Source organism: Anomaloglossus baeobatrachus, chromosome 10 (genome assembly GCF_048569485.1).
Source record: "Anomaloglossus baeobatrachus isolate aAnoBae1 chromosome 10, aAnoBae1.hap1, whole genome shotgun sequence".
In the NCBI taxonomy this organism is placed as follows: Eukaryota; Metazoa; Chordata; class Amphibia; order Anura; family Aromobatidae; genus Anomaloglossus; species Anomaloglossus baeobatrachus.
The window spans coordinates 28,402,447-28,420,303 of NC_134362.1; the positions used below are offsets into that span (position 1 = coordinate 28,402,447).

Consider the following 17,857-nt stretch of genomic DNA (forward strand, 5'->3'; position numbering starts at 1 on the left):
GAACACCAGTACTCATCTCCTATGGGGGAGGCAGGGTGCAGAGGGCCAGTATTCATCTCCTATGGGGGAGGCAGGGTGCAGAGGGCCAGTATTCATCTCCTAGGGGGAAGCAGGGTGCAGAGGACCAGTATTCATCTCCTATGGGGGAGGCAGATCTGATAAACCTTGCAATACTATGCTGCTGTGATGTCTCCTCAGTCCTCACCACTGCACTCAGCTGGGAGAGCAGCTGCAGGACAGCCCTGCGGTACCGGAGGGGTTAAGCCTGAGCTCTGCAGCTGGAAACCTGCAGCAGGCTCCTCCCCCCACTCTGAGACCTAGCTCCGCCCCGCTCTGACGTCACAGCATTCTGAAAGAAGATACAATAACAATCAGCGGTGGTCGCAGTGATACATTGTAACGCGGATCTGGAGGGATCCACCGAGAGGGATCGAGTCGCAGGGATCCAGCACTGCAGCCATGGTGTCACCGGTTACTGTGGTGAGTATGCCCGCAGTGTGCCCGGAGAGGGGCATGTCATGGGCTCCTGCCATATGTGCCGCTGATTAGTGTTGTGTCAGTCACGGCTGTTGTGTGCGATGCCGGAGGGTTGTGTGATCGCCACGATCGCTGGCACCGTTACATCTGCAGTGTTTACAGTGGGTGCAGGTTGTGGAGAAATCCTCCCACTGATGTGTATTGTGTCACAAGATGAAAACACAGGACACGTGACTCAGGATCATGTATGCTGCTGCATCTGTAGAGGGGTCTGCACCCCAGATCACAGCCCCCACCTAATGATAATGTACGCTGCTGCATCTGTAGAGGGGTCTGCACCCCAGATCACAGCCCCCACCTAATGATAATGTATGCTGCTGCATCTGTAGAGGGGTCTGCACCCCAGATCACAGCCCCCACCTAATGATAATGTACGCTGCTGCATCTGTAGAGGGGTCTGCACCCCAGATCACAGCCCCCACCTAATGATAATGTATGCTGCTGCATCTGTAGAGGGGTCTGCACCCCAGATCACAGCCCCCACCTAATGATAATGTATGCTGCTGCATCTGTAGAGGGGTCTGCACCCCAGATCACAGCCCCCACCTAATGATAATGTACGCTGCTGCATCTGTAGAGGGGTCTGCACCCCCAGATCACAGCCCCCACCTAATGATAATGTATGCTGCTGCATCTGTAGAGGGGTCTGCACCCCCAGATCACAGCCCCCACCTAATGATAATGTATGCTGCTCCATCTGTAGAGGGGTCTGCACCCCCAGATCACAGCCCCCACCTAATGATAATGTATGCTGCTCCATCTGTAGAGGGGTCTGCACCCCCAGATCACAGCCCCCACCTAATGATAATGTATGCTGCTCCATCTGTAGAGGGGTCTGCACCCCCAGATCACAGCCCCAACCTAATGATAATGTATGCTGCTCCATCTGTAGAGGGGTCTGCACCCCAGATCACAGCCCCCACCTAATGATAATGTATGCTGCTGCATCTGTAGAGGGGTCTGCACCCCAGATCACAGCCCCCACCTAATGATAATGTATGCTGCTCCATCTGTAGAGGGGTCTGCACCCCAGATCACAGCCCCCACCTAATGATAATGTATGCTGCTCCATCTGTAGAGGGGTCTGCACCCCAGATCACAGCCCCCACCTAATGATAATGTATGCTGCTGCATCTGTAGAGGGGTCTGCACCCCAGATCACAGCCCCCACCTAATGATAATGTATGCTGCTGCATCTGTAGAGGGGTCTGCACCCCAGATCACAGCCCCCACCTAATGATAATGTATGCTGCTGCATCTGTAGAGGGGTCTGCACCCCAGATCACAGCCCCCACCTAATGATAATGTATTCTGCTGCATCTGTAGAGGGGTCTGCACCCCCAGATCACAGCCCCCACCTAATGATAATGTATTCTGCTCCATCTGTAGAGGGGTCTGCACCCCCAGATCACAGCCCCCACCTAATGATAATGTATGCTGCTGCATCTGTAGAGGGGTCTGCACCCCAGATCACAGCCCCCACCTAATGATAATGTATGCTGCTGCATCTGTAGAGGGGTCTGCACCCCAGATCACAGCCTCCACCTAATGATAATGTACGCTGCTGCATCTGTAGAGGGGTCTGCACCCCAGATCACAGCCCCCACCTAATGATAATGTATGCTGCTGCATCTGTAGAGGGGTCTGCACCCCCAGATCACAGCCCCCACGTAATGATAATGTATGCTGCATCTGTAGAGGGGTCTGCACCCCCAGATCACAGCCCCCACGTAATGATAATGTATGCTGCATCTGTATAGGGGTCTGCACCCCAGATCACAGCCCCCACCTAATGATAATGTATGCTGCTGCATCTGTAGAGGGGTCTGCACCCCAGATCACAGCCCCCACCTAATGATAATGTATGCTGCTGCATCTGTAGAGGGGTCTGCACCCCAGATCACAGCCCCCACCTAATGATAATGTATGCTGCTGCATCTGTAGAGGGGTCTGCACCCCAGATCACAGCCCCCACCTAATGATAATGTATGCTGCTGCATCTGTAGAGGGGTGTGCACCCCAGATCACAGCCCCCACCTAATGATAATGTATGCTGCTGCATCTGTAGAGGGGTCTGCACCCCCAGATCACAGCCCCCACCTAATGATAATGTATTCTGCTCCATCTGTAGAGGGGTCTGCACCCCCAGATCAAAGCATCCACCTAATGATAATGTATGCTGCTGCATCTGTAGAGGGGTCTGCACCCCAGATCACAGCCCCCACCTAATGATAATGTATGCTGCTGCATCTGTAGAGGGGTCTGCACCCCCAGATCAAAGCATCCACCTAATGATAATGTATGCTGCTCCACCTGTAGAGGGGTCTGCACCCCCAGATCACAGCCCCCACGTAATGATAATGTATTCTGCTCCATCTGTAGAGGGGTCTGCACCCCCAGATCAAAGCATCCACCTAATGATAATGTATTCTGCTCCACCTGTAGAGGGGTCTGCACCCCCAGATCAAAGCATCAATGTAATGATAATGTATTCTGCTCCATCTGTAGAGGGGTCTGCACCCCCAGATCAAAGCATCCACCTAATGATAATGTATGCTGCTGCATCTGTAGAGGGGTCTGCACCCCAGATCACAGCCCCCACCTAATGATAATGTATGCTGCTGCATCTGTAGAGGGGTCTGCACCCCCAGATCAAAGCATCCACCTAATGATAATGTATGCTATTCCATCTGTGGAGGGATCTGCACCCCCAGATCACAGCCCCCACCCTAATGATAATGTATGCTGCTCCACCTGTAGAGGGGTCTGCACCCCCAGATCACTACCTCCAGCCTAATGATAATGTATGCTGCTCCATCTGTAGTGGGGTTTGCACCCCCAGATCACAGACCCACCCTAATTATAATGTATTCTGCTCCATCTGTAGAGGGGTCTGCACCCCCAGATCACAGCCCCCACGTAATGATAATGTATTCTGCTCCATCTGTAGAGGGGTCTGCACCCCCAGATCAAAGCATCCACCTAATGATAATGTATGCTGCTCCACCTGTAGAGGGGTCTGCACCCCCAGATCAAAGCATCCACCTAATGATAATGTATGCTGCTCCACCTGTAGAGGGGTCTGCACCCCCAGATCACAGCCCCCACGTAATGATAATGTATTCTGCTCCATCTGTAGAGGGGTCTGCACCCCCAGATCAAAGCATCCACCTAATGATAATGTATGCTGCTCCACCTGTAGAGGGGTCTGCACCCCCAGATCAAAGCATCAATGTAATGATAATGTATTCTGCTCCATCTGTAGTGGGGTCTGCACCCCCAGATCACAGCCCCCACGTAATGATAATGTATTCTGCTCCATCTGTAGAGTGGTCTGCACCCCCAGATCAAAGCATCAATGTAATGATAATGTATTCTGCTCCATCTGTAGTGGGGTCTGCACCCCCAGATCACAGCCCCCACCTATGATAATGTATGCTGCTCCATCTGTAGAGGGGTCTGCACCACAGATCACAGCCCCCACCTAATGATAATGTATGCTGCTCCATCTGTAGAGGGGTCTGCACCCCCAGATCACAGCCCCCACCTAATGATAATGTATGCTATTCCATCTGTAGAGGGGTCTGCACCCCCAGATCACAGCCCCCACCCTAATGATAATGTATGCTGCTCCACCTGTAGAGGGGTCTGCACCCCCAGATCACTACCTCCAGCCTAATGATAATGTATGCTGCTCCATCTGTAGTGGGGTTTGCACCCCCAGATCACAGACCCACCCTAATTATAATGTATTCTGCTCCATCTGTAGAGGGGTCTGCACCCCCAGATCACAGCCCCCACCCTAATGATAATGTATTCTGCTCCATGTGTAGTGGGGTCTGCACCCCCAGATCACAGCCCCCACCTAATGATAATGTACGCTGCTGTATCTGTAGAGGGGTCTGCACCCCAGATCACAGCCCCCACCTAATGATAATGTATGCTGCTGCATCTGTAGAGGGGTCTGCACCCCCAGATCACAGCCTGCAGCCCAGTGATAATGTATGCTGCTACATCTGTAGAGGGGTCTGCACCCCCAGATCACAGCCTGCAGCCCAGTGATAATGTATTCTGCAACATCTGTAGAGGGGTCTGCACCCCCAGATCACAGCCCCCACCCTAATGATAATGTATTCTGCTCCATGTGTAGTGGGGTCTGCACCCCCAGATCACAGCCCCCACCTAATGATAATGTACGCTGCTGTATCTGTAGAGGGGTCTGCACCCCCAGATCACAGCCTGCAGCCCAGTGATAATGTATGCTGCTCCATCTGTAGAGGGGTCTGCACCCCCAGATCACAGCCCCCACCTAATGATAATGTATGCTGCTCCATCTGTAGAGGAGTCTGCACCCCCAGATCAAAGCATCCACCTAATCATAATGTATGCTGCTCCATCTGTAGTGAGCTCTGCACCCCCAGATCACAGCCCCCATCCTAATGATAATATAGGCTGCTCCATCTGTACTGGGGTCTGCACCCCCAGATCACAGCCCCCACCCTAATGATCATGTATTCTGCTCCATCTGTAGAGGGGTCTGCACCACAGATCACAGCCCCCACCTAATGTATGCTGCTCCACCTGTAGAGGGGTCTGCACCCCCAGATCACTGCCTCCATCATAATGATAATGTATTCTGCTCCATCTGTAGTGGGGTTTGTACCCCAAGATTGCAGCCTCTATCCTAATGATAATGTATTTGGCTCCATCTGTAAAGGGGGTCTGCACCCCCAGATCACAGCCCCCACCTAATGATAATGTACGCTGCTGTATCTGTAGAGGGGTCTGCACCCCCAGATCACAGGCTGCACCCTAATGATAATGTATACTGCTCCATCTGTAGAGGGGTCTGCAACCCCAGATCACAGCCTCCATCCTAATGATAATGTATGCTGCTCCATCTGTAGAGGGGTCTGCACCCCCAGATCACAGCCCCCACCTAATGATAATGTACGCTGCTGTATCTGTAGAGGGGTCTGCACCCCCAGATCACAGGCTGCACCCTAATGATAATGTATACTGCTGCATCTGTAGAGGGGTCTGCACCCCCAGATCACAGCCCCCACCCTAATGATAATGTATGCTGCTCCATCTGTAGAGGGGTCTGCACCCCCAGATCACAGCCCCCACCTAATGATAATGTATGCTGCTCCATCTGTAGAGGGGTCTGCACCCCCAGATCACAGCCCCCACCTAATGATAATGTATGCTGCTCCATCTGTAGAGGGGTCTGCACCCCCAGATCACAGCCCCCACCTAATGATAATGTATGCTGCTCCATCTGTAGAGGGGTCTGCACCCCCAGATCACAGCCCCCACCCTAATGATCATGTATTCTGCTCCATCTGTAGAGGGGTCTGCACCCCCAGATCACACCCCCCACCCTAATGATAATGTATTCTGCTCCATCTGTAGAGGGGTCTGCACCCCCAGATGACAGCCCCCACCTAATGATAATGTATTCTGCTCCATATGTAGTGGGGGGGGCTAACAACCTCATAAACTAGTAATATTGTATGCTGCTTCATCGGTAGTAGGGGTCTGCACCCCGGGATCACAGTTTCCACCTTAATGATAACATATGCTACTCCATCTGTAGTGGGGGGCTAACAACCTCATAAATGACAACCCCCAATAATGTACAGTATAGTAATGTATGCTGCTCCATCTGTAGAGGGACCTCTCCCAACGCAAAGCCACTCCTACCATTACTGTAAAGCAATGCTAATGTGGTGCGGCTGCACCTGTAGTGGGGCCCTGACACCCTCCCTCCCAAATCACAGCTACTACTATATATTATAATGTTAGTGTGGTGGTGCTCCATCTGTAGTGGGGGATCTGACACCCCTAAATCACAGCCACCACCATTGATGCATATTATAATGATAACTCGTGCTGCTCCATGTGTGTGTGTGTGTGTGTGGGGGTGGGGGGGTTGTGTGTGTGTGTGTGTGGGGGGGGGGTTGTGTGTGTGGGGGGGTTGTGTGTGTGTGTGTGTGTGGTGTGTGTGTGGTGTGTGTGTGTGGGGGGGTTGTGTGTGTGTGTGTGTGTGGGGGGGGGGTTGTGTGTGTGTGGGGGGGTTGTGTGTGTGTGTGGGGGGTGGGTGGGGGGGGGGGTTGTGTGTGTGTGTGTATGTGTGGGGGGGGGGGTTGGGTGTGTGTGTGCGTGTGTGTGCGGGGTTAATCCTCTATAATATATGCTGTAATAATGATGTAGAGTATTGCCATATTGACGGTGTGGCGGTATTTTCCTGTACTGATGAAACCCTAAAAATGAAGGTTCTGAATGGCTTGTGACCCCCTCCCTGGGATTCCCCTTGTGGGGGGCTCCTCTGGTTATATACTACACCAGGACCATGATGCTGCTCCCCTGTAGGGGTTTCTGTTAAACCCGATCACCCCAAATTATATATCTATATTATATACTGCAGTGTGTGCAGCTTCCTATTGGGGTGCCCCCTAATTATCACCACCCCTTGTAATGATAATCTGTACCCTACATATTACCTACCTATCCTTTGTTGTCACCCATCAATCTTTAACCCCATAATTGCCAGGCAGTTTCATCAGCTTCAGTGGTTACAGACCTTACAATACCGTAGTGTCATGCTAAGACCAGTGATTGGCTGCAGCGGTCACATGAATGATGGTCATGTCATCACAGCAGGACTTGAGAGGACCACAGGAGCGCCTCCCCTGGAGCAATGGGGCATTGAATGGGTCAGTTATGCTTATTTTATCATTTTTACACCTTTCTTGCCAATATATAAAACCTGTAGAAATGTGGCTATAATTGGCCTCTATTAAGTAGGATTATCAGAATTTGGAACCTTTGTGCCTTCCAGGGCATTGTGACTGCTCGTGACCTCTAATATTCTTTTAATATACAGCAGGTGGCCATTATTTCTTAAAATACTCATCGCAGTTGCTGCAGAACCTCTTTATAAAGACTGGGGCGGACATTTCTGCTTGTGATTAATTGATCTAGAATGCTATCTGATCTGGAGGCGGCATGTTACGCGTGGAGCTGAGCAGATCAATATAGGGTTTTGGGAGAAAAAATTTCGTATATGGGCGGCACGGTGGCTCAGTGGTTAGCACTGTATGGTGGCTCAGTGGTTAGCACTGTATGGTGGCTCAGTGGTTAGCACTGCAGTCTTGCAGTGCTGGGGTTCTGGATTCAAATCCCACCAAGGACACCATCTGCAATGAGTTTGTATGTTCTCCTTGTGTTTGCGTGGGTTTCCTCTCACACTCCAGAAACATACAGGGAACCTAGATTGTGAGCCCCAATGGGGACAGTGTTGCTGTTGTATGTAAAGCGCTGTGGAATATGTTAGCGCTATATAAATGAATAAATATTATTAGTATACATGTAAGATAATCCTGATGTTTCTCGGCTAATGAGTCCAGGGGGCGGAGTTACTACAGAGATAAGCATTTATCAGTGATGGGACCGCCCACTGGACTCCTAAAACCTAGAACAATAAGTGTCCTTTACACGCAGCCGTATTAAGGCGCTCTACAAGGAACCGTAATACACAGTCATGAGTCTGCGGTTTCCATTCTAGATTTCCGAATGCTACAACTTTTTCTTTGAGTTTTATGAAGATTCCAACATGAAAAAAAAATGAAAATTTTGCCGGGAGTGTCCTGAATTTTCAGATTCAGTCCCACATATTTGGTGTCCGCATGGATTGGAACAGTGGGCTTATTGGGAAACGTTATGACACGGGTCTTGGTTGAGAGAGGGGAAGAGAACTTAAAGTCCCAATTGTTCTGTTATTAAGCATGCACAATATGGCGGCACATGTATATACGTATGAAGCCTTAGGACCCGCTGTGTCCATGATGCAGTGGGTTCTGACCTGCGCGGCCGCCAGTGTCCTCTGCAGGAGACCGCAGCTACTCCTGCTCAAAATCCGGGCTCGGGCAGTTGCGGTCTCTCGCTCTGTTGTCCCTGCGGAGAACGGTTGCGTCTCTGCAGCAAAGAATTGACATGCTGCGGTTCAGAAAGTCGCACCGCAGGTCAGTTTTTGCTGCGAGGAAAACAAAAGCACAGTGGGCAGGAGATTTCTAGAAATCCCATCCTCTGTGCTTGTACTGTACAACGCACTGCATCCAAAATGGTGTGTACCCTGATCGTGGACACGTACCCTTAGAAGCTCAAATCATGAAAACATGTCCTTGATCAACATCCATCCTCCATGACCAAACATTCATACAAGGGATGAGCGGTTCTGCATCCAGTCTGATTCTTCATGAGTTTTTTCACAAGGACTGTGTGTCTGTATGGAGCACTGTGTGTTTGTGTGTCCCGCATGGCGACATGTCCGTTTTTCTCCGGTAGCACTGATATCACACGGACCACACAATGGTGTGACACGTACCGGAGAAAACACGTGTCTTTGAAATAAAATGATTTTCTATACTCACCTATCTTCAGCGCTGCTGTCACTTGCTTCTGGGCCTGCTCATTATGCTCATGAATATTCACTGCACTGCAGACCCAGAAGCAGCAGCACCGGAGACATCAGCACCACGGACAGGTAAGTATAGAAATTCCAGTTATCCGTGTGCTATATGGATGTCACATGGAGAGCATAGGGACAGCACACGTGTGCCAAAATCTCAGCACACGCATGGGCCATACGCACTTTCAACATGGCCGTGCAGAAAATGAACGTTCGTGTGAAGGGGGCCTAAAGAAGTGACAAATGGATGCCATGAAGGACCAGACTGTATGTCGGAAAAGGGCCGCACAAATCAAATTACTCTTCTCTAATTCATGCCTAATTAATAAATGGTCTATGACCGTGCTAGATTAGGACATGCAGAAGGCTATGTGCGCACATTGCAGATTTGGTGCAGACAGAAAAATACACCAAAAAACCATCTAATACATTTTGGTGCATTTTTTTTGTGCCATGCGTTTTTTTTTTTTTAATGAAGTCAATGGCTGGAAGTGCTAAAAAATGCAGGAAAATTGCACCAACAAGTGACATGCTGCAGATTATTTTCTGCACCAAATCTGCAAGGAAAAAAGAAAGCAACATGTGCACAGGACTTCAGAATTCTCATTGACTTTGCTGGCATAAAGATAAGTGTGATGATTTGGGCCACAATCTAGGGCTGGGCTGTAAAGGGCCCAAACATTGTCTTGCAAAAGGGGCTTTTTTTCTATCTTTGTCCCCCAAGCTGCACCAAAAAACGCACTGTGCGCACAAGGTCTTATAATGCTGCCATTATTGGGGCTTTTGTGAGACCTTGAGGGTCACAGTGGTCATAACAAAAATGTAGACCATATGGGATCTTTGTGATTTTGAAACTTTTTGTTTTTTAAACATCGAGATCATAAGCAATATTAGCAGAGACCGAACCTCTTCTTTAAATAAAGACCTCGTTCTCCAATTCAGTCGTGTCCCATTTTCCATTTTTCCTAGATTGTCGCAATGGGCTGCATTAAGTTAATGACAGTAAAGTGCTGGGAGCCGGCTCCTGACACAGATCCTGCGGCGCGGCGCTCGCCCCTCATCCTCCTCTTCCTCTACCTTTCTCCCTGAAGCTTTTCCTTGCTGTATCGAGGACTTTTTTTTTTTTTTTTTTAGGCTGAGCTGGTGACAAAGAGCGAGGAGAAATCACTGACAAACAAGTTATCATGTGCTGTGCGCTCAGTCTGGGACAATGTGCCAAACCGAGCATGCGGCAAGACTGCAGCGGGGAGTAATAGCCAAAGCGGAGAGCCGGGATAGCGGCACAATGCTAAGAGGTTCTCATAGGATGCACAGGGTCACCGGGGTGGAGGGCGGGGGGCAGCAGCTTATCCGACCCCCCCCCCCCCCCCCCCCCCGCTGCTGGCACCAGTACAGTCTGGGTAATCTGAGTTGCTGTCCGGATCATTGTGCCAATATTCATTTACCCGGATCAATCCTGCTCTACATTAGAGTGAATTAATATCTGTGTCTGATGCGAGGCCGGGCCGGCTCATTAAATCCCTGCTTGTCATTAGAGAACATTTGCTGGATCGCTTTCTCACATACTTGTGGTTTATACTCGTACAGACGTTTTCATGCTCTTCAATTATTTATATAGCACCAACCTATTCTGCAGCGCAGTACACAGACATGCACCACACAGGCTCTAATACTCAAATATTATTCAAAAACTGTTTACAAAATAACAAAAAGAGTGATATCCATATCCCAAATCCTGTGCTGATGTTACGCCCACCCTGCCCAGGTCCACCACTGGTCTCTCTGTTTTTCGGGCTCCAGCAATGATCTGTTCACACCTGGGTCCATGAAAGCCAATATCGGGATGCAGAGGTGACTTCATTGGTATTGACCAATGATCGGTGGAAAAACAGAGACCCTGGAAGAGTTAATGCATTTGTGGATGCTATTCCCTTTATTTTCCAATATTGTGAGAATTTTATGTGGATAACGACTCCTGAAAAAGGGGATTTGTCCACAGTCATCACTTGATGGACCTGTGCCGTGGTCCCTACAAAGTGGGTGGCCGGGGACCTCTTTATAACGGACACATTCCTGAGTGCAGAAGTCCAATCTGCTGGAATACAGAAGGCTGCAGTTGATCTGTGATCTCTGATTGACTGCAGCGGTCTTGTGACCACTGGAAAACCCAGTGTGGACAAACCCTTTAAGACCAGCAATAAGATATGAAGCCATTTAATGTACCAGTATTTTTAGAGTGTGGTAAGAGGCCAAGAACCTGCGAGAAGACTACGTTTATATTAAGAAAACCTATAGATCCTGGGCGATGTCTTGGAGGCATTCATCATGGCTGCAAAGCAGTGGGATGTAAATGGAAATCATAGGGCCCCATAGCAAAACTCAGAATAAAGCTCAGTTATCTGTGCTTTATAAGAGCTAAGGTCTACCAAGTAATTTTTAGATCCAAAATCCTATATTATCATATATCAATATAGGGGAGCTCTGTTTTGGGGACTTTATTGTGTTGACAGCTACCACTAGGGGGAGCTCACTGAATATCAGTGTATACAGAGCTTGTGATGAATATCAGTGTGTGTATATAGCTAGTGATGAATATCCGCGTATACGGCTAATGATGAATATCAGTGTGTATCTAGCTAGTGATGAATATCAGTGTGTGTATATAGCTAGTGATGAATATCAGTGTGTGTATATAGCTAGTGATGAATATCAGTGTGTATATAGCTAGTGATGAATATCAGCGTATACGGCTAATGATGAATATCAGTGTGTATCTAGCTAGTGATGAATATCAGTGTGTGTATATAGCTAGTGATGAATATCAGTGTGTGTATATAGCTAGTGATGAATATCAGTGTGTATATAGCTAGTGATGAATATCAGCGTATACGGCTAATGATGAATATCAGTGTGTATCTAGCTAGTGATGAATATCAGTGTGTATATAGCTAGTGATGAATATCAGTGTGTATATAGCTAGTGATGAATATCAGTGTGTATATAGCTAGTGATGAATATCGGCGTATACAGCTAGTGATGAATAGCAGCTTATACGGCTAGGAATGAATATCAGCGTATACGGCTAGGGATGAATATCAGCGTATACAGCTAGGGATGATTATCGGCGTATACGGCTAGGGATGAATATCGGCGTATACAGCTAGGGATGAATATCAGTGTATACGGCTAGGGATGAATATCAGCGTATACAGCTAGGGATGATTATCGGCGTATACGGCTAGGGATGAATATCGGCATATACAGCTAGGGATGATTATCGGCGTATACGGCTAGGGATGAATATCGGCGTATACGGCTAGGGATGAATATCGGCGTATACGGCTAGGGATGAATATCGGCGTATATACGGCTAGGGATGATTATCGGCGTATACGGCTAGGGATGATTATCGGCGTATACCACTAGGGATGAATATCGGCGTATACGGCTAGGGATTAATATCGGCGTATACGGATAGGGATGATTATCGGCGTATACGGCTATGGATGAATATCGGCGTATACGGCTAGGGATGAATATCGGCGTATACGGCTAGGGATGAATATCGGCGTATACGGCTAGGGATGAATATCGGCGTATGCGGCTAGGGATGAATATCGGCGTATACGGCTAGGGATGAATATCGGCGTATACGGCTAGGGATGAATATCGGCGTATGCGGCTAGGGATGAATATCGGCGTATACGGCTAGGGATGAATATCGGCGTATATGGCTAGGGATGAATATTGGCGTATACGGCTAGGGATGAATATCAGTGTATACGGCTAGGGATGAATATCGGCGTATATGGCTAGGGATGAATATCGGCGTATACGGCTAGGGATGAATATCGGCGTATACGGCTAGGGATGAATATCGGCGTATACGGCTAGGGATGAATATCGGCGTATACGGCTAGGGATGAATATCAGCGTATACGGCTAGGGATGAATATCGGCGTATACGGCTAGGGATGAATATCAGCGTATACGGCTAGGGATGAATATCGGCGTATACGGCTAGGAATGAATATCAGCGTATACGGCTAGGGATGATTATCAGCGTATACAGCTAGGGATGAATATCAGCGTATACGGCTAGGGATGAATATCGGCGTATACGGCTAGGGATGATTATCAGCGTATACGGCTAGGGATGGATATCGGCATATAGGGCTAGGAATGAATATCAGCGTATACGGCTAGGGATGAATATCGGCGTATACGGCTAGGGATGAATATCAGCGTATACGGCTAGGGATGAATATCGGCGTATACGGCTAGGGATGATTATCGGCGTATACGGCTAGGGATGATTATCAGCGTATACGGCTAGGGATGAATATCAGCGTATACGGCTAGGGATGAATATCGGCGTATACGGCTAGGGATGATTATCAGCGTATACGGCTAGGGATGGATATCGGCATATAGGGCTAGGAATGAATATCAGCGTATACGGCTAGGGATGAATATCGGCGTATACGGCTAGGGATGAATATCAGCGTATACAGCTAGGGATGAATATCGGCGTATACGGCTAGGGATGAATATCGGCGTATACGGCTAGGGATGAATATCGGCGTATACGGCTAGGGATGAATATCGGCGTATACGGCTGTATACAGTGTTGCTACAAGCAGGGAGAGAAGTGCAGCCATCACCAGCCCCATAGCTGTTTGTATGGTAGATATTCCAGTTACTATTAACCACTGACCTCAAAAGGACCAGAAGGCACAAAGAAACCTCATAATGGCTGCAATACACAGGGTGGTCCAAAAGTAGGTGGACAGAAAATAATGACATGGTGTAAAGTGAAACTGACTCAGTTGCCCTTAGCAACCAATCAGATTCCACCTTTCATTTTCCAAAGAGTCTGTGAAGAATGAAAAGTAAAATCTGATTGGTTGCTAAAGGCAACTGAGTCAGTTTCACTTTACACCATGTTATTATTTTCTGACCACCCTGTATACAAAAACCAGCAGATTTGCAGCTGGGAAAGATAAAGCGAGAAAGTGTATGACTATATCTGTATGTAGAGGAGTGACCCGGTGACCAGAGATTGCTCTCCATATCCTCCAGAATGGCCGGTTATCGTTGCAATTAGTTACAGTATGAAGAGCAGCTCCGGAGGACAAACGTCTGAAAATAAAGCATCATTGTTATACAATCGCATGTGTTTTTGTGTCACTTCTTCACCGCTCCCGGATCTGTCAGTGACCCTCGCTTTCCCGGTTGTCCCTTTTGCGCTCTTTTAATGTCACATGCCTCAGTCTTATGTTTTGGACTCGTTACAACTTGATAATCGTTAATTTAACCTCAAAGCTTTCTGCTGACACAGAGAAGACGGGAAAAGTCGCAGCTTTATGTCATTAAGGCGGAAATTCCTTCTGACTTTTTAGTGACTGCTTCAGTTCTCCGCAGATTAACATTCACAGCGAAATGAAATTCTTACTTTTTTGTCCCCGTGTTCTATGAAGTTATTAAAACATTCTTTTCTGGTACTTCTTAGTTATATCTGCTAATGCAAAAGTTGGACTTTTCATCTTTTTTTTTGTTTGTGTTTTTTTTCTCTTTGCCCCTGTCAGCATCACTGCTAAGGGTACTTTCACACTTGCGTTCAGCGGAGTCCGTCACTATGGAGAATAGCGCAGTCCGTTAACGCACTGCGCTATTCTCCATAGACTTGTATGGATGACGCACTGTAACGCAAGTGTCAGCGTTGCATCCGCTGGGCGACGCAGCGTCGTTATTTTGACGCTGCGTCGGGCGGAATGAACGCAGCATGTAACGTTTTTTGAGCAGCGGAATCCTTTTGGATTTCACTGCGCATGCTCTCTCTGGCTCCCTGCACCCGTTACCAGGGTACACATCGGGTAACCAAGGAACCCTGGTTACGTGTGCTGGGAGCCCGACACTTCCCCGCTCGGCTCCGCCCCCTCCCGCACTCCGTATGTATACACACGCACACACACAATCGCGCACACACACACACACACACACTCTCACACTCACTCACCTGTCCCCCAGCGATGCAGTCCCCGCGGCACTGACGTCCTCAGCCATGGCCCCGCTCGGCTCCAGACACTTCGCACTCCGCCCCCCCGCTCCCATCCCCCGCACACATTGTCGGCGACCGAACAATCAGCTGATCACCCGGCGTCCGGCTACTGTGAGTGATCGGCTGATCACCCGGCGGCCGGCTACTGTGAGCAATCGGCTGATCACCCGGCGGCCGGCTACTGTGAGTGATCAGCTGATCACCCGGCGGCCGGTTACTGTGAGTGATCGGCTGATCACCCGGCGGCCAACTACTGTTAGCGATCAGCTGATCGTTCACAATAGTCTGCCGACGGTAAAACTGTAAAAAACCCAAAACGGATTGCGTTGTTTTGCAGCATCCATTGCATCCGTTGTGCCACTATATGCAACACATCCGTTGCATCTGTCACACAACGCAATGCAACGGATGCCGTTCAACGCAAGTGTGAAAGTAGCCTTACCTGTGATTATTTTTGAGGAAGGTTAGTATGATAAGACCTCTGTATTCTGCTTACAACTCACAAACCATGCTGCATACATCACAAGTCAGTAGCTGTATTTATAGTTCCCATTAAGTCCCCAGTCAGGCTTCTTCACCTTCTGGCAGCTCCAAGTAAAGTCCCCATTATGTGCCTAGTTAATCTATTTCCCAGTCTGGGGACTATATTTACTGATACCAATGAGGCTTCTTTACCTTCTTGAAGCTATTATGTCATGGTAGGTATAGGGAAGTACCAAGCGAGCGGCGAAAGGTAAGGGGACCCCTGTGTCTAGGAAAGGGAGAGATGGCGACTCCTGACCAAACCTACTGCTGGTCTCTGGGGTCCCTCACCACCCTAGATAGGTTCTGCACCTATGCTCCGAGCTGGATACCTGACACTAGGTATCCCTAGTGCTGGACCCTAAATAGGGAATGGGTAGGATGAGCTCTTCGTCATCCCACTAAATGCTAAAGGAAGACACAAGAGGGACACACAGGGGAAACGTGCATGAACTACTTATCCACAGGTGACTCAGGTAGAAGTTCAGCAAAGTGTCAGCAACGATTCAACAGATGAGAGCAAGCCACCTGCTTGCAACCAGGGCTAGAATGAACTAAATAATATTACCAGCACCGGTCCAAGGAAGGAAGGGATATTTACGCACCAAGAGAATACTGATTGTCTTCCACAGAGCTGCTGATCATCTACTGCTGGGTCAAAAAGGGGGAGAGATGAAAACCCAGCAGGAAAGCTTCCTATACCAATGACTACTGACAGCAGGAACAATGGAAAGTTAGGGAGCATTTTGCGCAGCCAAACACTGTGACCTTCTATGGCCAGAATCCACATGATTGTCATCCATGACACTAGTCCCCAATCAATCTACTTCACACTCTGATATCAGTAAGTGTAGTCCCCGGTAAGTTACCAGTCTGTATCCTTCCCCCTTGATCGCTACGAGTATAAATATATTCAGAAGTACATACGGAAGAAGTAAATATAGTCCCCATTAAAGGGGTTGTCTGGGAATATAATATTGATGAGCTACCCAAGGATCTGTCATCCTTGCAGGAATGATGTGATACTGTTAAGCCGCACCCCTACTAATCAGCTGATATTGGTGGCCAGCTGTAAATAATGAATGGAGCTAATGGCACAGCTCTGTTTAGTGTGTACAGATGGATCCGTGGAGTTCTAGGTGTTAGATCTCCACCCCTCTGATATTGATGACCTATAGTCTGGATAGGTTATCAATGTCATATGCCCAAAAAACCTACTTAAAGAGAACCACCCACCATAATTTTCCCATATAAACTAAAGCCAGTGCTATACTGGCGCTATCATGCTGATTCTATACATACCTTTAGTTGTGAGATCGGATGTATACTTTCAGAAATACAGGCAAGTAAAGTTTGTTATTTGATTGACAGCTGCTACAGAATATCTAATAGGTGGGTCAGGTTTTGCTAGTTATTCCCGCCCCTGGCCTTTCTCCCCATCCTTTCTCCCCCTGTAATAACAGAGACATGGAGAGGAAGGACGGGCAGCAGACAGGGGTGGGAATAACTAGCAAAACCTGACCCACCTATTAGATATTCTGTAGCTGCTATCAATCAAATAACAGTGGATTTAACAAACTTTACTTGACTGTATTTCAGAAACTATACATCCGATCTCACAACTAAAGGTATGTATAGAATCAGCATGATAGTGCCAGTATAGCACTGGCTTTAGGTTATATTAGAAAATCCTGGTGGATGGTGCTCTTTAAGTTCCCAGTCAATCTCCATTTTCCCTCTTATGGCTGTAATATAGGACCCAGTAAGCTCCCAGTCGGCCTCCTTAGTTTTTCTATGTATTTTGTTACTGCAGAGACGATCGGGCCAGAAAGTTCTGTCTATGGTCTGATCTGGGGTTAGCAAAGGATCAAGGTGCAGAGATCTGAGTGTGGGGGAATGACTGAGCATGTGCGACCACCAGCACATGCTCAGTGAGTGAATGTGCTTGACCACTAGGTGGCACTATATTATGTAATGTGCCTTTTTTTTTTTGTTTTTTTTTTGTTTTTTACACCCTCTGTCAAAGCATGCTGGGAGTTGTAGTTTTTCCATAAGTGTATAGAAAAGGGTTTTTATTGGCATGATACTTACTCTCTCCAGATTTGCCTGGCAGCCCCTTATCTCCCCCTACAGGTGGGGGTCTTCTATGTATGCACACTCTCATAAGCTGAGCTGTTGGCAGATCCTGGGCTCTGTTGCTCACGTGTTATCAGTCCTAGAACACCAAGAAGAATTTCCTACTCGGGGTTAACATTTCCCAGAGT

The 17,857-nt window shown here is 48.2% G+C and overlaps 1 protein-coding gene across 1 annotated transcript in view; it reads left to right on the plus strand.

Annotated features, from left to right (window-relative positions):
- Positions 1 to 347: 347 nt before the first annotated feature.
- Positions 348 to 17,857, plus strand: part of TMEM86A (transmembrane protein 86A) — a 41,003-nt gene continuing 23,493 nt past the window's right edge. Inside the window, exon 1 of the mRNA XM_075325543.1 lies at positions 348 to 480. Coding sequence (XP_075181658.1) covers positions 460 to 480 — 21 coding nt within the window. The 5' untranslated portion in view covers positions 348 to 459. The remainder of the gene's footprint in view (positions 481 to 17,857) is intronic.